Source organism: Schistocerca gregaria, chromosome 4 (assembly GCF_023897955.1).
Source record: "Schistocerca gregaria isolate iqSchGreg1 chromosome 4, iqSchGreg1.2, whole genome shotgun sequence".
In the NCBI taxonomy this organism is placed as follows: Eukaryota; Metazoa; Arthropoda; class Insecta; order Orthoptera; family Acrididae; genus Schistocerca; species Schistocerca gregaria.
This window is the reverse complement of record NC_064923.1, coordinates 309,324,052-309,350,867: the sequence shown is the minus strand read 5'-3', so window position 1 is coordinate 309,350,867 and position 26,816 is coordinate 309,324,052. Positions and strand designations below refer to the sequence as shown.

The 26,816-nt window shown below is 45.6% G+C and overlaps 1 protein-coding gene across 1 annotated transcript in view; it reads left to right on the top strand.

Annotated features, from left to right (window-relative positions):
• The first annotated feature begins 1,085 nt into the window (after positions 1-1,085).
• The window catches only part of LOC126267000 (uncharacterized protein ZK1073.1), a 556,825-nt gene continuing 531,094 nt past the window's right edge, over positions 1,086-26,816 (top strand). Inside the window, exon 1 of the mRNA XM_049971758.1 lies at positions 1,086-1,351. Coding sequence (XP_049827715.1) covers positions 1,262-1,351 — 90 coding nt within the window. The 5' untranslated portion in view covers positions 1,086-1,261. The remainder of the gene's footprint in view (positions 1,352-26,816) is intronic.

Genomic DNA, 26,816 nt, shown 5'->3' with positions numbered 1-26,816 from the left:
AACACACACATCCATGCCCGAGGCAGGATTCGAACCTGCGACCGTAGTGATCACGCGGTTCCAGACTGGAGCGCCTAGAAGCGCACGGCCACACCGGTCGGCTCCCAGTCACATAACTGAGACAATATTCCATAAGCACGCAATTTCACTACGAGCCGCTTGTGTGGCAGTGTCAAAAGCCTTCCGGAAATCCATAAATACGGAATCGATCTGAAATCTCTTGTCAACAGCACTCAGCACTTCATATGAATAAAGAGCTAGTTGTGTTTCACAGGAACGATGTTTTCTAAATCCATGTTGACTGTGTGTCAATAGGCCGTTTTCTTCGAGGTAATACATAATGTTCGAACACAATACATGTTCTAAAATCCTGCTGCATATCAACGTTAACGATATGGGACTGTAACTTAGTGGATTACTCCTACTACCTTTCTTGAATGTAGGTGTCACCTGTGCAACTTTCCTGTCTTTGGGGCCGGCCGGAGTGGCCGAGCAGTTCTAGGCACTACAGTCTGGAACCGCGCACGCGCTACGGTCGCAGGTTCGAATCCTGCCTCAGGCATGGATGTGTGTGATGTCCTTAGGTTAGTTAGGTTTAAGTTGTTCTAAGTTCTAGGGGACTGGTGACCACAGCAGTTAAGTCTCAGAGCACTCAGAGCCATTTGAACCATTTTTGAACCAGTCTTTGGGTACGGGTCTTTCGTCGAGCGAACGGTTGTATATGACTGTTAAGTATGGAGCTAATATGTGTCTGGAACATTGAAGTTTAATTTTGTTTTCTCCTCTCATTCTGGCTGCTTCGCCTTTTTTTTTTTTTTTTTTTTTGCTTTGTGTCAGACGGTGTGCATTTCCATGTCCCTGGCCACAGTCCACACGCGAGTGGACGCGCACTCTGTTGCAAGTGGGGCACAACGCCGCCTCTGCGAGTGTTTATTTTTCTCGGTGGTGAATCCGCAGTCGCCACGGCTGCTACACGGAGGCTGGGCGGCGGCGGCGGGAAGAGGCAGCGCCGGGTGACAGGCGGGCAGCACGCCCGCGACGAGGCTTTGTTTATTTTGCTACGCATGCCCCGCGGCTGTAAACAGAGGCGGCGCGTCGGGGGCGGCTCGCGCATGCGCACTGGCGCGGGGCGCGCCCGCCTTAATGGACAGCCGCCGCCGAGGCTCGCCCAGTGCACGCAGTGCCGGCGACCAGACGCTACGCAGCGCAACGCATCGCGAGCTCCGTGTTCCCTCCCTAGGTCTGCGTCCCGACAGAAGCCATGAGCAGCAGCGGAGACGAAGCCGTCACCCCACCCACCGAACAGCAGCAGCAGGCGCGGCGCCCCAGCCTCGCCTGTGCCGAGGAAAAGGTACGCCAAGTGCTGTCTCTTCCACTCGTCGAGGCCGCCGAAACCACTGAGCGTGGTTTCAGTGCAGGAAGTACTCGAACGAGACTGTCTCTTATTTCTGTTTATACTTACCTCCTTCTGGCACTGACGCGACTTCATTCTCCTCTATTCACTGATCGGTAACTACTACGAACGCAGACTGCAGTATAGTAGTTGAAATTTGGTAATTATGTGCCTAATTCTCTTCCCAACCCATTCGACGACGTAGAGGCGAAAAAGCAATAATCAGTATGTCTAATAGTAAGCCTCTTTTTCCAGTTTTTGAAGTGTAATCCTCAGATATATTAAATGTACCAGTGTTCAGCCTGTTCGCAAGTTTGCTGATCAAATCTTGTCGTGTCATCAGTCGAAAAAGGTGCCAACCAGTTCCTCCCTCGGCGACGTCCCATAAAAGAGTGCGAGGATTCAACGAGTTTCCCAGTCATCTACATCTAAATCTACATCCATACTCCTCAAGCCACCTGACGGTGTGTGGCGGAGGGTACCCTGAGTACCTCTATCGGTTCTTCCTTCTATTCCAGTCTCGTATTGTACGTGGAAAGAAGGATTGTCGGTATGCTTCCGTGTGCGCTCTAATCTCTCTGATTTTATCCTCATGGTCTCTTCGCGAGATATACGTAGGAGGGAGCAATATACTGCTTGACTCTTCGGTGAAGGTATGTTCTCGAAACTTCAACAAAAGCCCGTACCGCGCTACTGAGCGTCTCTCCTGCAGAGTCTTCCACTGGAGTTTATCTATCATCTCCGTAACGCTTTCGCGATTACTAAATGATCCTGTAACGAAGCGCGCTGCTCTCCGTTGGATCTTCTCTATCTCTTCTATCAACCCTACCTGGTGCGGATCCCACACTGCTGAGCAGTAGTCGAGCAGTGGGCGAACAAGCGTACTGAAACCTACTTCCTTTGTTTTCGGATTGCATTTCCTTAGGATTCTTCCAATGAATCTCAGTCTGGCATCTGCTTTACCGACGATCAACTTTATATGATCATTCCATTTTAAATCACTCCTAATGCGTACTCCCAAATAATTTATGGAATTAACTGCTTCCAGTTGCTGACCTGCTATTTTGTAGCTAAATGATAAGGGATCTATCTTTCTGTGTATTCGCATCACATTACACTTGTCTACATTGAGATACAACTGCCATTCCCTACACCATGCCTCAATTCGCTGCAGATCCTCCTGCATTTCAGTACAATTTTCCATTGTTACAACGTCTCGATATACCACAGCATCATCCTCAAAAAGCCTCAGTGAACTTCCGATGTCATCCACAAGGTCATTTATGTATATTGTGAATAGCAATGGTCCTATGACACTTCCCTGCGGCACACCTTAAATCACTCTTACTTCGGAAGACTTCTCTCCACAGAGAATGACATGCTGCGTTCTGTTATCTAGGAACTCTTCAATCCCAAGAATACACGAGTAGAAACGAGAGGAAATCTCGCACCACAACGATCGCATTACTCGGAAGATAACCCCAACAGATCTGTTTAATACATGCAGAAAAAACCCATGAAGCCTTAATCTTCCATTGGAGACGTTATTGCAACTAGCAGGACTGGGTCCATGAACAGTTGCGAATCGTGTCTGGCGATCCTCTTCGGCACTGCGCCATGTATTCAGCAAAGCTGGTTACATGGAAACCACGAGAACAATCTCAAGAACGATGCAGAAAATAATATATTTCCAACCCTCCTTTTCCCTATGAATACGTGTTCAGGAGCTTTTTTGTACTGAATCCAAGTCTGAAAATCGCCTTATTCACTTCTTAATTCATGTGGTTCGTTCTGTCATACGTCGTTTCTAACTAACTGCTCATCATTCAGTGTCAGAACACATTCGAACTTGGCTTAAGGTGGTAGTCTTCTTTGAATAATCAATTTTGAACGCATGAAAAATAGTGAATTTCGTGACATTTTTTTCAAGTAAAATAGAAAGTAATGCTAAATCTGATGATGTAGTATTATTCCTTACTCTTTTGACTTCAAGAAACCATATTACTGTCCGTATCGGACTCTCGCTGTAACCGCTGAACCAGGTGGAAGGATCCCTTACAGACGGAACACTATCATCGGCGGGAATTCCCGACGCTCTCTTATTAGACCTGTTACAAAATAATTTTGTATGAATCATTTTCAACATATTTTCTGTCAGCATACGTAGAACAGTTGTAAAATATTAAGTTATAACAAAAGATGAAGTGTTGCAAAAAATGTCATTTTGATCGCCCAAAAAATCGAGACAAAAACGTGCACCGAACATACACTATTGAAGATACCGCAAAACGGCTTCGTAAGCTTAGAGATAATTGAATTTAGAATGGTGGTGTCAAATTCTGATCAAAATCTTATGTACCATTCTCAAGCTATGTTTTCCGCCAATTTGAAAAAAATATGGTTAGGAGAAAAACGCTTTTGAACTTTTGGATTACAGAATGAGATTTTCACTCTGCAGCGCAGTGTGCGCTGATATGAAACTTCCTGGCAGATTAAAACTGTGTGCCGGACCGAGACTCGAACTCGGGACCTTTGCCTTTCGTGGGCAAGTGCTCTAGTGGTAGAGCAAGTGGTAGAGCAGTTGCCTGCGAAAGGCAAAGGTCCCGAGTTCGAGTCTCGGTCCGGCACACAGTTTTAATCTGCCAGGAAGTTTTGGATTACATTTTGAGAAGTTGAACATACCTCTAGTCAGCGATCCCTGGACCATACAACAGTCCTTCCCGACCCAAGTCGACGCCCTCCTCCAGCCTCTTCGTGACCAAGATGGTCCTGTGGGCCTCTTCGGAAGCTTTTTCATCCAGTGTTCTGCTCACTCGATACGCTTTTCGTCCGCTTTTGTGCAGCAGTTGTAACAAGCTTGTCCGGTCCCATTTTCGAGTACTTCCATAATTTTACATAATGTAAGTTACGCCGTCGTTAAAATTGCGTGCTGCAACATTGGCTGTAATCTGCACAACTTTTTACCCGCTCTGAATGGTTTACGGAGACACTTTTTCACACTTCGTACTGTAAATCGATAATGGAGTTTCTGGTGAACTTGGGATGAACACAACAATAACATAGATATTTCAGGCGACATTTAAAGCAGAAAAAAGGAGGAAAAAAACGTGGAATTTGCCTCAAGAGGTATCGGGAAACCACTGGCAACCTTAATCCGGATGAACCGCCGATGACTTGATCAGCCGTCTTCCAGAATGCGATTCCCGTACCATACCAGCACTGCGACACCGCGCTCGTTCTGAAACGAGCCCAATGTTACGGTAGTTCTATCTTCGTTTCGAAAAATTCCTGTGCGGTAAAGCACCATCGTACTGACAGATTCTCCAAGTGCCACTCAGGGCAATATTTCTGGTTTAAATGGTTCAAATGGCTCTGAGCACTATGGGACTTAACTTCTGCGGACATCAGTCCCCTAGAACGTAGAACTACTTAAACCTAACTAACCTACGGACATCACACACATCCATGCCCGAGGCAGGATTCGAACCTGCGACCGTAGCAGTCGCGCGGTTCCGGGCTGCAGTGCCTAGAACCTCTCGGCCACTACGGCTGGCAATATTTCTGGTAGGACATTCATGCAAAGTGCGAATAGCAGGCCTCTGCCTCGAACCCTCAACGCGTACTTGAAGTGATGTGTAACGCCGTCGGCGTCTGTTTACATAGTGCAAACTACGAACGTGCTGTATTACTAGCCTTAAATGCTGTGATTTTATAGAATGATTCAACTGTCAAAAATCGCTCTCTCTTTGTGAAGCGAAGCTAGACCGGGAGATGATTAAGACAGTGGACTCATATCTGGGAGAATGGAATGTAAATCCATTCTATCATCCCGAGTATGTTTCTCTACGATTTCCATAAGCCACATCAGACTCGGTTAGTTCTTTCAACGAAGAGACCACCGGATCCGTCCCTTGTCCTTTTCCACCCTGTTACTAATTGTCTCGGTATCGACGAAAGTTAAATTGTAACTTACGTTTCTTCAATTTAATAAAACTTCACCGCACCCATACGAAGTGTGTGCAAATGCAGGCAGTCTTCCTATGACGAAATGTTCCCAATTACGTCCTTAAACGTATAAACGTATCTGATTATCATGTTATTAAATTTATCTATGGTGGTCTTCCTCGTGCCATCTCTTGTTTATGACGTTCGTAAAGTTGTGCAATAAATTTACATGACGATTCACTTGTAGAGTATATCTTCCTGAGTGTGCACGGTGGCCGAGCGGTTCTAGGCGCTTCAGTCCCCAACCGCGCGACTGCTACGGTCGCAGGTTCGAATCCTGCCTCGAACATGGATGTGTGTGATGTCCTTAGGTTAGTTAGGATTAAGTAGTTCTAAGTGCTAGGGGACTGATGACCTCAGATGTTAAGTCCCATAGTGCTCAGAGCCATTTGAATCATTTGCTATGAAGTGCGTCTCTTTCTTAATTGCTTCTAACATATAGGATGTCATTTATTGTGATACGTATCTTAAAGTCAGAGAGCGTTTGAGAATATGTTGTTGACAAGATCAGTTTCCTTGAACTACGTGCCACAGCTTTCTCTTGAAACAGGTAAGACCAGTTCAGAGCATTCGTGTTCTGCTATTAATACAGTCTTGACTTTTGCTCATGCGTGGCTGTGCAACGTAGCTGTGACATTGCTAGCGGCACCTCGAAGGCCGGAAATTCGATACGCTATCTACCGGTAGAGGCTTTAATCGACTCTGCTACTCGCTCTGTGTTGTGCGTGAGGATGCATTTGTGTGTTGCTCCTGTACTGTGTGACATCCATTTTTTAATCTTTTCTCTTCTTCATCAACAAACTATTCAGCAGCGTTATTCTACATTTACATACATACTCCGCAAGCAACCGCACGGTGTATGGCGGAGGGTACCCTGTACCACTAGTTTTTCCCTTTCCTGTTCTGCTCGCAAACAGAGCGAGGGAGAAAAACGACCATCTGCATGCCTCCGTTTAAGCCCTATTTTTTCGTATCGTACCTTGGTTGTCCTTAAGCGAAATATATGATGGTGGCAGTAGAATCGTTCTGCAGTCAGCTTCAAAAGCCACTTCTGTAAATTTCTCAACAATGTTCCTCGAATGAAACGTCGTCTTCCCTCCAGGGATTTCCATTTGAGATCCCGAAGCATTTCTATAACACTTGCAAGTTGTTCCAACCTCCTAGTAACAAATCTATCAGCCTGCCTCTGAATTCACTTAAATCGACCCTGATACATGTCCCAAACAATCGAGCAGTAATCAAGAATAGGTCGTACTAGCGTCCTATATGCGATATCCTTTACAGATGAACTACAGTTTCCTAAGATTCTCCCAGTAAACCGAAGTCGACAATTCTTCTTGCCAGTCACAATGCTCATAAGTTCGTTCCATTTCACTTTGCAACGTTACGCCCAGCTATTTAAACGACGTGACTGTGTGAACAAGGACATTATTAATGCTGTAGCCGAACATTTTGTTTCTCCTACTCATCCGCAGTTAAGTTAAATTTTTCTGCATTTAGAATCAGCTGCCATTCCTCACACCAACTAGAAATTTTGTCTAAGTCATGTTGTGTCTTCCTACAGTCACTCAGAGTCGACACCACAGCATCATCAGCAAGCAATCGCAGAGTGCTGCCCATCCTGCTTGCCCGATCGTTTATGTATACAGAAAATAGTAGAGGTCCTTATTGTTTCTTTTAACTACTTGCGTTTACTTTTTACCTACTGAAAGGCGTATCAGTTGTATAATTCAGTACTGGGATACATTGTAAATTGCTATCGATGCAAATACCATCATAAATTTACTAATATCGCATTTTCTGTGCCAGTGCGCTTCTGTGGGGTTGCACGCTGATCTGTAAGATTACTTAACGATGAGGTAGAGGTTCAACAGTGAAGTCATTGCAGGCTTCGAGCTAATACTCTTTCGTTTCGCCTTCCGAATGGAAACTGTCGTTGGTTCCATTGTCTCGAGCTATATTCCTACATGCAACTTCAGCCTGCTATCGTGTGCTACTGACAGTGTGATACAATCTGTTTCTCCTCATCACGTCGGAAGCACCTTATTTCATCAGTAATTAACAGTTCAGGTACGATATACTTCGCTATAAAATTGCATGTCATCTCTGCAGACGACTGCAGTCGTCATGGAAGCAGCGGGCGCGCCCATCTCTGGTGACACAGCTGTTCTCGCTAACCTGAAGCAGCCACAGCTGGCTCTAACAAAACACGGCATAGACAACAAGGCTGAGGAACCTTTGACACAACACCGCACTACAGCTTAATTAGCTAGTTCCTGCTTATTCAGGATGTTCCCGTAATGCTGATATCTCTTCCAGGGATGAGGAAGAAGAGCAGTTACATTGATAAAACAAAAAATTGTGGCCATAAGCTATAGAGCGTGTTGGCCCCCCTTTGAAACGCACGGCATCAGAGGTTCTGCGTGCCTCGGATTCAACAAATCCTTCGTAGATTTCCAGTAGTTTGTGGCACCAGATGTCTACGGTCAGGTGACGGAATTCCCGTAATTAGAGCCGGTGGTCTCTGGCCGTCGAGATGGCGGTCTATAGCGTCCCAGATCTATTCCATCGGGTTTAGATTTGGCGTATTTGTTAGTGAACGCATCAACGTGCGTTTACCATCGTGTTACCAAAACCAATGTAGCGCTAGTCTGGCCTTATGACTCGTACAGTTATATTCCTGGGAGATGCTACCGCCATCGGGACAGACACTAAGCATGAAGGGATGCACGTAGCCTACACTAGTGTTCAAACAGTCCATAGCTGTCATGGCGCCTTCGGTAACTACACTACTGGCCATTAAAATTGCTACACCACGAAGATGACGTCACACAGACGCGAAATTTAACCGACAGGAAGAAGATGCTGTGATATTCAAATGATTAGCTTTACAGAGCATTCACACAAGTTTGGCGCCGGTGGCGATACTTACAACCTGCTGACATGAGGAAAGTTTCCAAACGATTTCTCATACACAAACAGCAGTTGACCGGCGTTGCCTAGTGAAACGTTGTGATGCCTCGTGTAAGGAGGAGAAATGCGTACCATCACGTTTCCGACTTTGATAAAGGTCGGATTGCAGCCTATCGCGTTGCTGCTCGCGTTGGTCGAGATCCAATGACTGTTAGCAGAATATGGAATCGGTGTGTTCAGGAGGGTAATACGGAACGTCGTGCTGGATCCCAGCGGCCTCGTATCTCTAGCAGTCGAGATGACAGGCATCTTATCCGCATGGCTGTAACGCATCGTGCAACCACGTCTCGATCCCTGAGTCAACAGGTGGGGCCGTTTGCAAGACAACAACCATCTGCACGAACAGTTCGAAGACGTTTGCAGCAGCATGGACTATCAGGTCAGAGACCATGACTGCGATTACACTTGACGCTGCATCACAGACAGGAACGCCTGCGATGGTGTACTCAACGACAAACCTGGTTGCGCGAATGGCAAAACGTCTTTTTTTTCGGATGAATCCAGGTTCTGTTTACAGCATCATGATGGTCGCATCCGTTTTTCGCGACATCGCGGTGAACGCACATTGGAAGCGCGTATTCGTCATCGCCATACTGGCGTATCACCCGGCGTGTTGGTATGGGGTGCCATTGGTTACACGTCTCAGTCACCTCTTGTTCGCATTGACGGCACTTTGAAGAGTGGACGTTACATTTCATATGTGTTACGACCCGTGGCTCTACCCTTCATTCGATCCCTGCGAAAGCCTACATTTCAGCAGGATAATGCACGGAAGCATGTGGCAGACCCTGTACGGGCCTTTCTGGATACAGAAAATGTTCGACTGCTGCCCTTGCCAGCACATTCTCCAAATGTCTCACCAATTGAAAACGTCTGATCTATGATGGCCGAGCAACTGGCTCGTCACAATACGCCAGTCACTATTCTTGATGAACTGTGGTATCGTGTTGAAGCTGCATGGGCAGCTGTACCTGGACACGCCATCCAAGTTCTGTTTGACTCAATTCCCAACCGTTTCAAAGCCGTTATTACGGCCAGAGTTGGTTGGTTGTTCTGGGAACTGATTTCTCAGGATCTATGCACCCAAATTGAGTGAAAATGTAATCACTTGTCAGTTGTAGTATAATATATTTGTCCAACGAATACCCGTTTATCATCTGCATTTCTTCTTGGTGTAGCAATTTTAATAGCGAGTAGTGCACTACAGATCCCAGGTGAGCTCCGATTCATGTCCTCCAAAGCATAAAAGTACGCGTCCATGGACTTGCGTCCGTTGCGCGGTACATGTTTCGAACAGCCGTTCGTCTGGTAGACGGCGTATTCGGATACGACCATCGACCTGGTGCAACAAGAAACTTGAGTCATCCCACCGGGTGAAACGTTTCCACTGATCCAGGACCCAGTGTCGACGGTCCCGTACCCACTGTAAAAGTAACTGACAATGACGTTGCATCATGCATATTGGAGCACGTGGACGTCAGCTGCTGCGGAACCGCATGTTCAATAATGTGTGCTGGGCGGCACCGTCGCTTCACCCTGTCGTCAGATGGGCCATTATCGCCGTCTGCGTTGCATTACAGAGCGGACAGGCCCCGACGTGGACGTCCAACACCTTGCCACCTGCTCATAGCGCCACCATCCTTCAGCCACTTTGCACAGATACGCCTACTAGCCTCGTCGTTTCCGATATCCCCGTTCCCAGGTGCCGAGGAGTCTATTTTCTTTGCATGTGGGGAGCGAAACAACTCTCTGATCTCTCCTTCCGTATCGAAGAAAATGGTTCAAATGGCTCTGAGCACAATGGGACTTAACTGCTGAGGTCATCAGTCCCCTAGAACTTAGAACTACTTAAACCTAACTAACCTAGAACACCACACACATCCATGCCCGAGGCAGGATTCGAACCTGCGACCGTAGCAGTCGCACGGTTCCAGATTGAAGCGCCTAGAATCGGCCACCCCGGCCGGCCCGTATCGAAGAGAATATGTTGCATCTCTCAGGCTTTCGTGTCATGATACGTGTACTGAATTACACACTTATTGTTACTGACCCAATTAACGAGTTCTGGGCTGTTTGTAATGTGTAATACTCCCATATTAACAGCTTTAGTGCACAGTTTCATGCGGGGAAGTCGTCTGTGACATGCCTGAATTCCGATTTTTAAAAGTACACATTTTCCTGCTGCAAAGGATATCTTTCGCTCCAAAAAAGCTGTTACGGCTTTTCTCTTACTACTAATCACGTGTATCTGATGTCCTCTCCCAGTTTTCTCGTACATAGCTGTCAAAGAATGTAATTTTTGGTCCGCTTTTCTAGAGGCTATTGCTCTTGCTAATGAGAAATATTGTGGCTAGTGTAGCATTACGACTTAAGCGTCAGGTTTCTCAATGACCGTGGAAACGATTTACATATAGGATGCATCCAGAGAATCAGCCTCTCAAACTGATCAGTGGGGGATATACACTCCTGGAAATTGAAATAAGAACACCGTGAATTCATTGTCCCAGGAAGGGGAAACTTTATTGACACATTCCTGGGGTCAGATACATCACATGATCACACTGACAGAACCACAGGCACATAGACACAGGCAACAGAGCATGCACAATGTCGGCATTAGTACAGTGTATATCCACCTTTCGCAGCAATGCAGGCTGCTATTCTCCCATGGAGACGATCGTAGAGATGCTGGATGTAGTCCTGTGGAACGGCTTGCCATGCCATTTCCACCTGGCGCCTCAGTTGGACCAGCGTTCGTGCTGGACGTGCAGACCGAGTGAGACGACGCTTCATCCAGTCCCAAACATGCTCAATGGGGGACAGATCCGGAGATCTTGCTGGCCAGGGTAGTTGACTTACACCTTCTAGAGCACGTTGGGTGGCACGGGATACATGCGGACGTGCATTGTCCTGTTGGAACAGCAAGTTCCCTTGCCGGTCTAGGAATGGTAGAACGATGGGTTCGATGACGGTTTGGATGTACCGTGCACTATTCAGTGTCCCCTCGACGATCACCAGAGGTGTACGGCCAGTGTAGGAGATCGCTCCCCACACCATGATGCCGGGTGTTGGCCTTGTGTGCCTCGGTCGTATGCAGTCCTGATTGTGGCGCTCACCTGCACGGCGCCAAACACGCATACGACCATCATTGGCACCAAGGCAGAAGCGACTCTCATCGCTGAAGACGACACGTCTCCATTCGTCCCTCCATTCACGCCTGTCGCGACACCATTGGTGGCGGGCTGCACGATATTGGGGCGTGAGCGGAAGACGGCCTAACGGTGTGCGGGACCGTAGCCCAGCTTCATGGAGACGCTTGCGAATGGTCCTCGCCGATACCCCAGGAGCAACAGTGTCCCTAAATTGCTGGGAAGTGGCGGTGCGGTCCCCTACGGCACTGCGTAGGATCCTACGGTCTTGGCGTGCATCCGTGCGTCGCTGCGGTCCGGTCCCAGGTCTACGGGCACGTGCACCTTCCGCCGACCACTGGCGACAACATCGATGTACTGTGGAGACCTCACGCCCCACGTGTTGAGCAATTCGGCGGTACGTCCACCTGGCCTCCCGCATGCCCACTATACGCCCTCGCTCAAAGTCCGTCAACTGCACATACGGTTCACGTCCACGCTGTCGCGGCATGCTACCAGTGTTAAAGACTGCGATGGAGCTCCGTATGCCACGGCAAACTGGCTGACACTGACGGCGGCGGTGCACAAATGCTGCGCAGCTAGCGCCATTCGACGGCCAACACCGCGGTTCCTGGTGTGTCCGCTGTGCCGTGCGTGTGATCATTGCTTGTACAGCCCTCTGGCAGTGTCCGGAGCAAGTATGGTGGGTCTGACACACCGGTGTCAATGTGTTTTTTTACCCATTTCCAGGAGTGTACAATAAACAGAAAACTAGTAACTCATGAAAAATACGCAGTGATATTGTCTGAAGACGATGCTAACAGCAGGAAACAAATATCGTGTTGACTAGCACCTATACATCCATTGAATATTTGTTAAGTCGGAACCATCTTCTGATTGTTTCGGTGCGCCCCGCCACCAGTTCTTCTCTTGTGCCAACGTCTTCATCTCAGAGTGATACCTGAATCCTGCATTTATTGTCAGTGGAATTATAGAAGAGTCTAACGACATATGTCATTCTCGCGACATCGCTGCTGACTCGTCCTCAATTATTTATCGGATATATTCCAATATCTGTCTTCCCCTACAGTTTGTGCCGTCTACAGCTCCAACTAGTCCCATCGAAGCTATGTTTTAACACATTCCTATCATCGTGTTCTTTGTTCTTGTCATTTTCAAAAAACTGTTCCTTTATTTGCCAGTTCTGCGGCTAACTTCATCACTCCTTATCAAATCTGTGCATCTAACTTTCATAAATCTTCTATAGCCCACGTCTCAAACGCTTAGATTCTCTTCTTTTCCCGCTTTTTCCACAGCCCAGTTTCACTACCAAACAATGCTGTAATGCAAACATACATTCTCAGAAATTTCTCCCTCAGATTAAGTTCGACGTTTGTTACTGGCAGGCTTCTTTTGGACAGGAATGCCGTCTTTGCCTGTGGTAACTGCTTTTTATGTCTTCCTTGGTTTGTGGGGTTACACGTTCCAACACATCAATTTGTTTGGGTGCTGACAAGAACAATATCCCTTAAAATTTGATGAATTCCGTATCGTACTACTTCTATGAGCAACATTTGTTTAATGCTAGACCGACTCTTAGCGGCAGAGAATGTACAACCAAGAAAAGCTGCTCATCATTACCTTGTTTCGTCGACGAGCTACTGTCATACAGCGTAGATTTTATCATACTTAAAGAGTCAGCTGCGTAAGAGGTAAACACGTACAGCCTTCTGGCAATTGCTTTAGAATGGTCGCTGGTGACTTTTATTAGAGTTACATCACGTGCACAACATTAATTTCTTGTTTTCCCTCAGTGGCTGCACATTATTACAGCTTCTATTGGTCGTTTTAGCACAGACGTAATGAAGAGATTCAAACCAGGTAATCATTGAATTCAACTGCTAATACAGACCTCCAGAATTCAATTTCCTTTATCTTCTGTACTTGTTAAAAATTTTAAGTCCCCCGCCGCGTTTTTCTGTCTGTTGGTGAAGACTAATATCAGGAATTAATATAGGGATTTTGATGCGGTTTTCACTAGTAAATGGACTGATTCATGAGAAAGGTTTGTGTACATAATTTATAAACAATTCGTGGAAGTTGACTGAACTATAATGAATTAAAGTCCCCAGTCGCGTTTTTCCGTCCGTGTGTGAAGGCTAACTTCAAGAGCTACTGTAGGAATTTTGATATGGTTTTCACTAATAGACAGACGCATGCACGAGGAAGGTTTGCGTACATAACTTATTATCATTAAGCAAGACAATTCATAGATATTCGTAGATATTTACTGCTACCAGTGCAAAGCTGAAGCGGGTCAGCAGTCTTAAATAATTTCAGAAGAAAAGCCAAATGACCTTATAAGGTCAACGCTAAATACTCGCTCACTCCTGTGGAATCTAAGCCAATTCCTCTCTAATGAGACAACGACTAAGCATCAACTAACGAAACGACATTCACATGACCTCTAGTCCAGAATATTTTTGCATTGCATTGCATGGGACCTACGGTAAACAGCTAAAATACGAAAACAATTATGTCGAATCATTGTATGACCAGTATAATTTAAGTAGTCATTTCTTAAAACAATATTTACACGACATGTAGGCATTTAATAACGCCATGTACACTCTTGTCTCAGCCACATTATTGGATTTGAGGCCGCACTTTAATAAAATTAATTATGTTTTTCGTGTCAGTCACAAGTGGCAATCAGTAGATTTCGCTGACAAATCAATAAAACCTACTGAGGGTGACTTGAGGCTGTCCTGAAAAACTTAATATGAAGAGTCCCCGGCAGACAATGCCTCCTCTCACTAAAAATTAATTAGTGAAATATGAACATTACAGTCCTACAAACAACGAATAACTTTCTACAAATCTTTGTAACAGCTGACCATTACACGCTCCCCTACGAAGGAAAACAATGGACATGCCGCATTACATTCAATAGTAGTTTCATTTGGAAGTGGTAAAATAAGCTGTAAGGATTATTAGAATTTAACGCCACACCGACAAGCAGGTAATCGAAGATCGACCTCGGAAACGTCAGTGGTGCAAAAAGAACGTTTCTAAAGCATCCATCTAATGCAGGTCCATGAAATGGGTAGCACAAGTAAATTAGAAACTTAATTTCGTTAAAAGAAATCGTGTGGTTGATGACGTATCAGCATTTGACTGTAAGGCGACGTAGGAAGTGAAAGCAGTCAGAGTGGAGAGATTACATGAATATTTATTTTAGTAGGAGTTTGTATTACGAAACGACAAATGATTCTGGCATCCGGAAGAACTGCCTCATATTCTGTGGATTTTACAGCTCATAGTACTACTAGAGAAACACGGTCAAATGAGAAGCTAAGTTTCTTAGTGAGTTAATACTGCGCTTCAGCACACTGAAAGACGGGCTCACAACTTTGCACGTCAGCTGAATAAAGGTTATCTTGCAAGGACACTGTCTGGTAGTTGTTACGTAACGGGCGTTTGTTGTATTGTCACAAAATTCCATTGCTATCACTTTCAATAGAAGCAGAACAGTCTGTTTGTATGTTAAATGTTCAGCAAATTAAGAGTTTAAGCCCCGAAAAGTAGGCTTAAATTGAAAGAGGAAACAGAAAAAGTTAAGAATAACAAAATGTTCAAATGTGCGTGAAATCTTATGGGACTTAACTACTAAGGTCATCAGTCCCTAAGCTTACACGCTACTTAACCTAAATTATCCTAAGGATAAACGCAAACACCTATGCCCGAGGGAGGACTCGAACCTCCGCCGGGACCAGCAGCACTGGCCATGACTGCAGCGCCTAAGACCGCTCTGCTTATCCCGTGCAGCTAAAAATAACAGAAGAGGATGTTATTGATATTAAATAGCGTGTTGTGCAGCTCTTGGTTAGACACACAAACACTCACTCACAGACACGGACACGAAGAAGTAGATAGAAACGTGGAGTAAAACAAAGGCGAATGTGAGAGTCACCATTCTGTAAGGAAAAGGAAAATAAATGTGATCAAAATATGATTATAGTAACACATCGTAAGTTACAAAGAGAATGCTATTGAACCTTGAGCAGGTATAACACACATTAATGTCTATAGCGCAACGTTTCGTAAAAATGAATCGGAATATAAGGAAAAAAAGAGATGAGTGACTCTTTCGCAACGGTTCAATTTCACCTCCATTGTCACGTAAACACTTTATTATGGTTCTCGGACTGGTTGAGAGTACGTTGATCAGTTGGCCTTGTAGATCTTGATATCTAAAACTTTAAATGGTTCAAATGGCTCTGAGCACTATGGGACTTAACTTCTGAGGTATCAGTCCCGTAGAACTTGGAACTACTTAAACCTAACTAACCTAAGGACATCACACACTTCTATGCCCGAGGCAGGATTCGAACCTGCGACTGCAGCGGTTGCTCGGTTCCAGACTGAAGCGCCTAGAACCACTCGGCCACTCAGTCCGGTCTAAAACTTTACCTGGCACTTTTACTGAAAAATCACACGAGACATTTAAACAACCGACTTAGGCTTATACATGTATTTACAACCGCTATAGACTGCCATTTAGAAAAGGACATCGTTCCATGAACAAAAATTTCAGTAGACAAAAGTTATATGACGACGAACCTAGCATCAAAATACTTGGCTTTGGACTGTGAACGAAATACACTGACGGAAAAAGATCGCAAAATTAAAAATAATTAATGTAGAGTAATTGAATTTCGCGAATACATTTCTCTAGGTAACATATGTAAGTGATTAACATTACACGATCACAAGTTAATGAAAGCATGAGATAAGCCATTGCAAATGTGAAACGCTGGCAGAATAACAAGCAGGGCAACCTCCACAATGCTGCATGCATGTAAACGTGCATGCAGTGTGTTGAACAGGTTGGATATTAGTTTGTGGGATGAAGTTCCATCCCTGTTGCACTTGATCGGTCAGTACAGGGACAGTTAATAGTGCTTGTGGATGACGCTGGAGTTGTCGTCCGATGACGTCCCATATGGGCTCGTTTGGAGGCAGACCTGGTGATCGAGCTGGTCAAGGCAACATGTCGCCTCTCTGTAGAGCATGTTGGGTTACAATAGCGGTATGTGGGCGAGCATTATCCGGTTGGATAACACTCTTTGGAATGCTGTTCACGAGGGACAGCGCAACAGGTCGAATCACCAGGTTGGCGTAGAATTTTGCAGTCAGGGTGCATGGGGTAACCACAAGAGTGCCACGCTGTGATACGAAATCGCACCCGAGACGATAGCTCCAGATGTAGGTCCAGTGTATCTAGGACGCCGACAGGCTGGTTGCAGGTGGCACTCAACTAGTTTCCTACTAACCAAAAAAGAGTCAACACTGGTACTGATTCAGAACCAACTTTTATCAGGAAACGCAGTAGACCTCCACCCTACCCTCCAATGAGCTCTCGCATGACACCACTGAAATCGCAACTGGTGGATCTGTGAAATGCACGCTACATGGCGCCTGGCTCTGAGGCTCGGAGCTGTCGTTGAAGTAACTGATTAGTAACAGCTCCTTCTGCCATTGTGGCGCCAACTGCTGCTCACACTCCTGCTGCAGATGCAGTGTCGATGCGGCAAAGGTACCCGCTGGGTAGTGCTACGTAGCCGTCCGGAGTCCGATTATTGGCCATATTCCTGCCAAGTCTTTCGTTGGTATCGTAGAAGGCACATCCAGCTTCTCGTAGCCCTATTACATGACCTCGTCCGAACACAGCAAGGTGTTAACTATGGCGTCTTTGTCGCCTTAAAGACGTTCTTGACTAACATGAAGTCATCGCGTCCAATCTCAAAGGTAAATAGCGTTCACGATCGTCACAGCATATATTTAAAGCAAACTTGATTTGTTAGCGCCACTCTTATGCCACTGGCGTGAAAACTGAATAGAAATCATCTTCCAGATTTAGAAACACGCCTACCTACTGTCGTTTATGTCTCACAACTCCTTCTTGGTGTAGCGATTTTTCCCTGTCAGCGCATTAAGGATATTCACACCGCGTGACATAGTCCGTATATCATAAAATATGTTTAGCCCAGAATTGCTTCTAAGACCTATCGACGACGAAGTCATTAGAGATGAAAACAGTCTGGGATTAGACAAGGACTTAGTGGAATATCAGCACTTGCCCGAAGCGATCTTCTGAATTTTCAATAGAATTCACACCGGGGTGTTTTGTTCTTTGAGGCCTGCCGCTGCTTCGCTTATGAAGGGCACGAGGAAACTTTCTTGAGTTATGTCGGGACTTTAGGCTAAAAATTTTAGTGAATATAAATAACGTAATAGTGAAAAATCCTGATTCACTGCAGATGACAAACGGGAGCAAAATATCAGATGGTTCAAATGGCTCTGAGCACTATGGGAGTTAACATCTGAGGTCATCAGTCCCCTAGAACTTAGAACAACTTAAACCTAACTAACCTAAGAACATCACACACATCCATGCCCGAGGCAGGATTCGAACCTGCGGACGTAGCACAGTTCCAGACTGAAGTGCATAGAACCGCTCGGTCACAGCCGCCGGCGAGCAAAATATCAGCTGTACTGCAAATCAGCTGCATAAACATCAGTACATGATACGAAGCTTTATACTTTTTTCTGTTGATAGTGTTATAAATGCAGGGCTTGTTTCAATAGTGGTACAAGTCCACTTTTGTTCATTCTGAGATATAGAGTCCTAAGGTGAAACGAGCGCTGAAAAATCTGCAGTTGAGGTACCAGAAATATTCAATCATATGGCTTCTTGCTAGAGATGAACCTTTCTTTCTGTTTGTTTGGACCATTAATGTCAGAAGCATTATATACAGATACGTGGAGGTAATGGACTTGTACCACTATTGAAATAAGCCCTTCAAATGTAAGTACATTAATTTCAGAACTGTGAATACTAACAGGCCAGATTTATTTATATTTTACTTGACAGAACGTAAATGAACCCTATGACAAAGGTGGAACTTTACCTAAAGATGTTTGCGCGTTCAATAGGAAGAGCATTTGTGTTTGCTGAAGACGGACGTTCAGTAAGTAATGCAACACTTTTGGTTTTATTCACGGTTCCCGTACGCCACATTATTCCCACTCTTTTGGCTACAAAACCGTATTTTCACGGCACCTTACTGGGAGGGCGTGTACGCGACATGCTATCACTCATAGTGGCCAACGTGTGGGTCAATGTCTTCCTGCATCAATAACTCCCCAGCATCCACATGCAGCTTCCTGTGGAGTGCATTCTTCTACTGTGCGAAACACACGCAAGGTGTGAGATCCAGGCTACAGGATGGATGAGGAAGAACAGTCGAATCAAGTTTTGTGAGCTCCTCTCGGGTGCGCAGACTTGTGTGAGGCCTTGCGTTGTCATGGAGAAGCAGAAATTCGTTTTCATTCTTGTAGCGACGAACACGCTGAAGTCGTGTGCGCACTTCGCAACATTGCAGAAGCCACGGCTGTGTGCGGCCGGACGGCATGTGGGAGATGGAACAGGTTTGCGCGACCTTGTTGCGACGATGACAGAACGCCTCGCCCAGCTACACACTGTGCATTTGTTCGCTGCCAGGTCTCCGTAGACTTCTGCAGGCGCCTGATCTGCGATGCGCAAGTTTTCCCCCAAAAGAAAATCAGTGACAGCTTTCTGCTTGGAACGCACCTCCCTTACAGATGACGGTTGCAGGCTACGTATAGCCATACGCCTATCGGAACTTCATGAAACTACAGGGGCTGAAGCGGTACGTTGCTCTGCAAGGCTAACCAAAGACTGCGTTTCATTGGCAGGACACTTAGAAAATGTAACAGTTCTACTAAGGAGAGTGCCTACACTACGCTTGTCCGTCCTCTTTTAGAATACTGCTGCGCGGTGTGGGTAGGACTGACGGAGTACATAGAAAAAGTTCAAAGAAAGGCAGCACGTTTTGTATTATCGCGAAATATGGGAGAGAGTGTCACTGAAATGATACAGGATTTGGGATGGACATCATTAAAAGAAAGGCGTTTTTCGTTGCGACGGAATCTTCTCACGAAATTCCAATCACCAACTTTCTCCTTCGGATGCGAAAATATTTTGTTGACACCGACCTACATAGGGAGGAACGACCACCACGATAAAATAAGGGAAATCAGAGCTCGTACGGAAAGATATAGGTGTTCATTCCTTCCGCGCGCTGTACAAGATTGGAATAATAGAGAATTGTGATGGTGGTTCGATGAACTCTCTGCCGGGCACTTGAATGTGATTTGCAGAGTGTCCATGTAGATGTAGATGTAGAAATCCCACTTTCTTTTTCAATGTCTAATATGGCCGAGAAAGAAAATGCGTTGCATTAGTTATTGAAAGACCATCGTACGTATTAGGAGGCAAACGCGGACAAAATGTGATCTTCAACGACAAGATGAATATCGTGATATATCCATTGAAAGGAACACCGTCGATTTGCTTCCTCATCCCTGTCCATTTTGAGTTTGTGCTGTTTCACTAATGACCTGGCCGTCGACGCGACGTTAAATCCCAGTTTTCCTTCCACCCTTCTTTTAATTCCCTTTTCTAGCTGGTTTCCTTTTTAAGTTCTTTTTTCCCACTCGGATATTCTCTTATACGTGAGTCCAAAGCTGCTGATATTCTGAAGATGCAAAATTGCGGACCTGCTTCTGCGTAATACTGTTGATCAGGTCCTTTTCGTAAGTGCGGGGGAAGCCCTTTCGTCGCTCGTTGCTTCTCACACCGGCCTGCCCACCGCAGAGGAACAAAGCCCAGGAGCGACAAAGCGAGCGCAGAGAAAGCGGCAGCGGCGGCTGGGTCGGCACATACAGAAACGCACAGGCAGATAACACCGGGGGCAGGCCCGCCCGCTTCAGATAAAGTAGAGGCGCCGCGCGCTGTGCACAGCCGACACGAGCTGCGCGTTGCTCTCGTTGCCTTCTACGTATACCTCCACGTACATACTCTGCAAGCCAACATATGGCAGGTAGCGGACGGTACCTTGTACCATCACTAGTCATCTCCTTTCGTGTTCCATTCGTAAAAAGAGCGAGCGAAGAACGAAATCTATACATGACACCACACGAGCCCTAATTTCTCTTAACTTGTCATCGTGCTCCTTCCGCGAAGTGTACGTTGGCGGCAGTAGAATATTTGTGCACTCACATTCGAATGCCGATTCTTCAAAATTTTCTCAGCAGAGCTCTGCGAAAAGAACGTCGCCTTCCCTACTGGGATCCGCACTTGGGTTCGCGATGCATCTCCGTAACACTCGCGTGTTGATAGATTTAGCAACATAGTGAAAGAACTGGAAGCGAGGTGTAGCAAAGCTAATGCAGTGAGCGCTCAGCTACTATGTACTCTCTTCTGCAAGAAGGAAGTGAGTACCAAGACTAAGCTGTCTGTGCACCGTTCAGTCTTTCGACCAACTTTGTAGTATGGGAGCGAAAGCTGGGTGGATTCAGGTTACCTGATCAGTAAAGTTGAGGTTGCGGATATGAAAGTAGCTAGGATGATTGCAGGTACTAGTAGATGGGAACAATGGCAGGAGGGTGTCCACAATGAGGAAATGGGAATGAACTCTATATATGTAGCAGCCAGGGCGAACAGGCTTAGATGGTGCGATCATGTTACACGCATGGCAGGAGCAAGGTTACCCAAGAGACTCATGGCTTCAGCAGTAGAGGGTAGGAGGAGTCGCGGTAGACCAAGGAAAAGGTACCTGGATTCGGTTAACAATGATTTTGAAGTAATAGGTTTAACTCCAGAAGATCCACCAATGTTAGCACTGAATAGGGGATCATGGAGGAATTTTATAAGGGGGACTATGCTCCAGACAACGCTGAAAGGCATAATCAGTCTTAAATGATGATGATGATGATGATGATGATGATAGATCTAGCAGCCCGCCTCTGAATTGTTTCGATACCTTCCCTTAATCTGACCTGATAAGGATCCCAAAGACTCCAGCAGTCGCACCAGGGTCTCCTTTACAGATGAATCACGGGCTTTCCCTAAATTCTTCCAATAAATCGAAATCGACAACTTGTCTTCCCTACTACCGTCCTTAAGCACTCATTCCACTTTGCAACGTCAAGCCTGGATATTTATTCGATGTTACTGTGTCAAGCACTACGCTACTAATGCTGTATTCGAAAATCAGGGAGCTGTCATTCATCAAACCAACTAATAATTTTGTCTAAGTCGTTTTGTATCCTCCAAAAGTTGCTCAAGGATGACAACTCCTCGTACAGCACAGTGTCATTGGCAAACAATTCGCACATTGCTAGTCAGCCTGTCCGTGAGATCATTCATGCATACAGAGAAAAAGAACAGTCCTATCACACTTTCCCAGGACACTCTGTCTCTGATGAACACTCGCCATAGTGGACGACGTACTGGATTCTATTACTTAAAAAGTAGTCCATATTATTCGAGGCATGCACATGTCTTCTAACTTGATCTGTATGCTCGGACCGTCGTTAACAGTCTGTTCTGGAGCACCGTGTCAAACGTCTTCCGGAATTCTAGGAATAAGGAATCCATGGTTCGGAGGATGCTGTACGTTCTTGCCACCCCCCTTGAAAGAACACGTGCCTTTTTGGATTTTTATGTACCCTGAACCATGGACAGCAGTTCCTGCACCGAAACCTGAGGTGGGCGGGCTCAACGAACCATCTTTCTTTCCGCTGTGACATCCAATTCTGTTTGTTCATTGGTATTGAGATCTGAGACGGGCGTGAAAAATCAACTCGTCGATCATGTTCGAAAAAGTGAGACACTACAACACTTACAATACCAATTTATCAAACTTTCTGTATTGTGTCAGCAGCACAAAAGACTGATAATGGTAGCCGCGCGGGATTAGCCGAGCGGTCCTAGGGGCTGCAGTCGTGGACTGTGCGGCTGGTCCCGGCGGTGGTTCGAGTCCTCCCTCGGGCATGGGTGTGTGTGTGTTTGTCCTTAGGATAATTTAGGTTAAGTAGTGTGTAATTAGGGACTGATGACCTTAGCAATTAAGTTCCATAAGATTTCACACACATCTGAACATTTGATAATGATAACAGAAACAAGAATTACGTTTCATTTAGCTCAATATACCACAAAAGGAATGATATGTTTCCAGAAACGTTCGCATAAAAAATTACGGAACAATATATATAAGACAGAGTTGATAAATAATAACCCAACAGCAACGTCAGACTGTTTTTTGTAACATCTTCAGTAACACTCAGCAAGCCACCTCCAACCCCCCTCCCCCATCCCTGTTCCAACCACGCGAATGGCGCGTGAGAAGAATGATTATCGGACAGACTCTGTATTAACTCTGACTTTTGTCGCAATGGCCATTTCGCGAGACGTGTGTGGAAGGAAGTATTGTGTTATCCGACTCTTCCCGGGAAGTACTCTCTCGAAATTTCAGTAGTGATCCACAGCATCTCAATTAGATAATCAAATTGAAATGTGGTTCAAATGGCTCTGAGCACTATGGAACTTAACATCTGAGGTCATCAGTCCCCTAGACTTAGAACTACTTAAACCTAAGTAACCTAAGAACATCACAAATCCAAGCCCGAGGCAGGATTCGAACCTGCGACCGAAGCGGTCGCGCGGCTTAGGACTGAAGCACCTAGAACCGCTCGGCCACCGCCGCCGGCCCAAGATATCAACAACTGCAGCGAATTGACGCATGGTGCAGGGAATGGCAATTAAATTTCAATGTAGACAAGTGCAATGTGCTGCGAATACATAGAAAGATAGATCCCTTATCATTTAGCTACAAAATAGCAGGTCAGCAACTGGAAGCAGTTAATTCCATTAATTATCTGGGAGTACGCATTAGGAGTGATTTAAAATGGAATGATCATATAAAGTTGATCGTCGGTAAAGCAGATGCCAGACTGAGATTCATTGGAAGAATCCTAAGGAAATGCAATCCGAAAGCATAGAAAGTAGGTTACAGTACGCTTGTTCCCCCAATGCTTGAATACTGCTCAGCAGTGTGGGATCCATACCAGATAGGGTTGATAGAAGAGATAGAGAAGATCCAACGGAGAGCAGCGCGCTTCGTTACAGGATCATTTAGTAATCGCGAAAGCGTTTCGGAGATGATAGATAAACTGCAGTGGAAGACTCTGCAGGAGAGACGCTCAGTAGCTCGGTACGGGCTTTTGTTAAAGTTTCGAGAACATACCTTCACCGAAGAGTCAACCATTATATTGCTCCCTCCTACGTATATTTCGCGAAGAGACCATAAGGATAAAATCGGAGAGATTAGAGCCCACACAGAGGCATACCGACAATCCCTTCTTTCCACGAACAATACGAGACTGGAACAGAAGGGAGAACCGATAGAGGTACTTAAGGTACCCTCCGCCACACACCGTCAGGTGGTTAGCGGAGTATGGATGTAGATGTAGATGTAGAACTACCTGGATAGATAGCGGAAACCATCGTGTGCGTTGTTGTCTCTAGGACCCCATAGCCACAGCCCTGGCTATCCCGTTGGCTGCGACAGCGCACTGAACGACTTCCACTTAGTACATCTGCGCGTTTCAAATACTTGGGAAATTTGAAGTTCTGTGGTTGGGTCTTTGTTTCCTTCATGTCTGATGTGAACTGAAAATGATCAATGATCCACCATGAATATCTGAAAACCACCCGCATTATGCATTAACTTCTTCTACCAGGATAATTTTGTCACCGCCGATTGTTCATATGTAGGCACCTCCACATTATGTGTATTGGTGTGCCCTGAACACCACAGCCACAGTCTCTGAAAGCCTGCATAGTGACGAAGTGGTGGTAAGTGTTCTATGGGTCGTGTCATGTAAGCAGGTGTATAACGCCCTGATTCGACTGGACACGATCCATCTTCGAGGAGGAATTTAAATCTGCAGCGCTCAGTATCCCATGCGCCCTCCTGCCGTTGGCCAGATTTAAAACTGTATTTCCGTTTCCAGCTCGCACCCAGCGTGTTCCTCCACATCCACCGATAACTACCAGACGACGGGCTTACGAATCAGAGCCAGTGCGCTGGCGACCAGCAAGTGTCACCAGACATGGCTGGTTTGCGGTGGGGGCCATGACAAGTGCGGCGTGCTGCCGAATTCCAGAGCCGGAAGCCTGTGAAGGCCCGGCTGCAGGGGTGCGAGCACTGCACTGCTACGGTCGCACTGTAACCTTCCAACTGCCGTATCCGGTGATCGCCACGTGGCGCAGAAGGCGAATCTGCTCCCGTCATCAAGAGAGATGCCGCCTCGAAAGAGGGAGCGATTCATAATTGTGGTGTAAGTACTGTAAGACGTTCGGTACACACACCATCAGATTCTTTGACTTGTCGCTCTAACGAAGTAGGCGAGTGTCAGCAATATGTCTCGTGGTCTTATCGTGGCGTGTTTATCTTCTCCCGTTATGTCAGACGATAGGAAAGCCACTTGCACGCTTAGAGTAGCAGATTGACGGTGACCAGCTTTAAACAGAACTTCATTTATTTTCACACACATTTATAAAATTAATAACAAGCATAAAAATAACTTAACTTGGTTCTGGATGCTATTTACAATTGACAATCTGAAGTTTCTTTGCTCTTGGTACGTTAATCTTATTCTCACATATTTCTGATACTTGACAAAGTGTCTATACATTTCTCTTCATGGCTACCTGTATGTACAGGAATATAATAATCTTATTAGGCGCAGACTGAAACTTGACTAATGCAGACTGACTATTCGGAGGTCTGTACACTCGTTATAATACCTCGTGTGTTCAGGTATCACTGCGCGAGTGTGATCCGCGAGGAGAAAAGGTTCTACGTTAGCAGCAATCTCATTAGCTGCGTTACATATTAATACACGGATGGGCGGAAGCAGAATTTGGTCCGTCTCTAAGACAGCGCCATCTCGTAGTGCGGAGACGAACGAGCGCTGCGCCTGCGCTGTTGTGCTTAGCGGGGCGCGCTCTATTGGGAAAGTTGCGTACGCGCTGACTACGCGCAACTATGTACACAACAATAAACGTTCGCGCACGCCGATTCAAGAGACTAGTGATCAATTAGCTGAATGATCATACCGCGCACTTTAGTCCTATGTATACAAACACACACACACACACACACACACACACTAAGAGCGCTTGTTCTCTACGATGGTGGTAGAGAGTAGCCTTACATGCCCTAGTGGATTAATGAAGGACGAATTACAACAGTTATCTGAGCCAGTCAATTTTCTTTTTTATTAACACGCACGAACTCTTCCAGTGCTTTGCAACCACATATTCGGGTGTAAACACCGGTTTACCTTTGTATTTCTGTTCAATGCTACTTTCATCTGTTCCTTTACGTTTTACTTTGCTAGAAACTCGTTATTACAATGTTACTCAGAAAATGACACTGGATCTGACGTTACAAACGATAACAAAATTACTCACATGCTCTTCCAGTAAGCTTCATACTACAGGCCAATATCATCACTCACATTGTATCTCTGAAGGCAGATAAAAATTAAAGCCGTCCAGAGATTGCACGCATAAAGACAGATTGTGCCAAGGAAGTATATTAAGGGACATGGCGCTACAGACTTAGGCTTTACATTGCTTTGAAGCCGTCGCCTGCATGTTAGATGCCCGAAAACATTAGCATACTGCCGCTTACGATTGCTTCTTGTCCTTAATTTCTGTCCTCACGCAACAGTTGTTTTAAAAAGTAAATGTTACAAAGTCGAGAAGGCATTTTCAGACTTTTTTGGCGTTACATGCATATGTGATCCAGTAATCTCATTAATGTAACTTTCTCTTTGTCTTACGTTTCGAATAACGAGGAGGGGTTCGGGCTGATTTGGGGGGAAGAGACCAAACAGCGAGGCCATCGGTCACATGGGATTAGGGAAGGAAATCGTCCGTGCCCTGTCAAAGAACCATCCCGGCATTTACCTGAAGCGATTTATGGAAATCACGGAAAACCTAAATCAGGATCGTCGGACGCGGGATTGAACCGTCGTTCTCCCGAATGCAAGTCCAGTTTGCTAACCACTGCACCACCTCGCTCGGTAACGAAGAAGAGAAGTATGTGATGTGAAAAGGCAGCTTCCATAGTCTACCATTTTCCTTAATATGGACTGACGAAACTAATATTCTCTCTATGTTCTCTTCCCGAAAATGCTAAAAACATATTTTCCATACGTCTTTACATACACTGCGTGACAGCCATAGTCCCTCTATTTTTAGTGCAGCTAACGAGATAGAGATGAGTTTGCTTGACATTTTTGTTGCAGCATGAGATTTCATGACAATGACTATGAAAAACAACATTTATGTCTTCATATACACTGAGGTGACA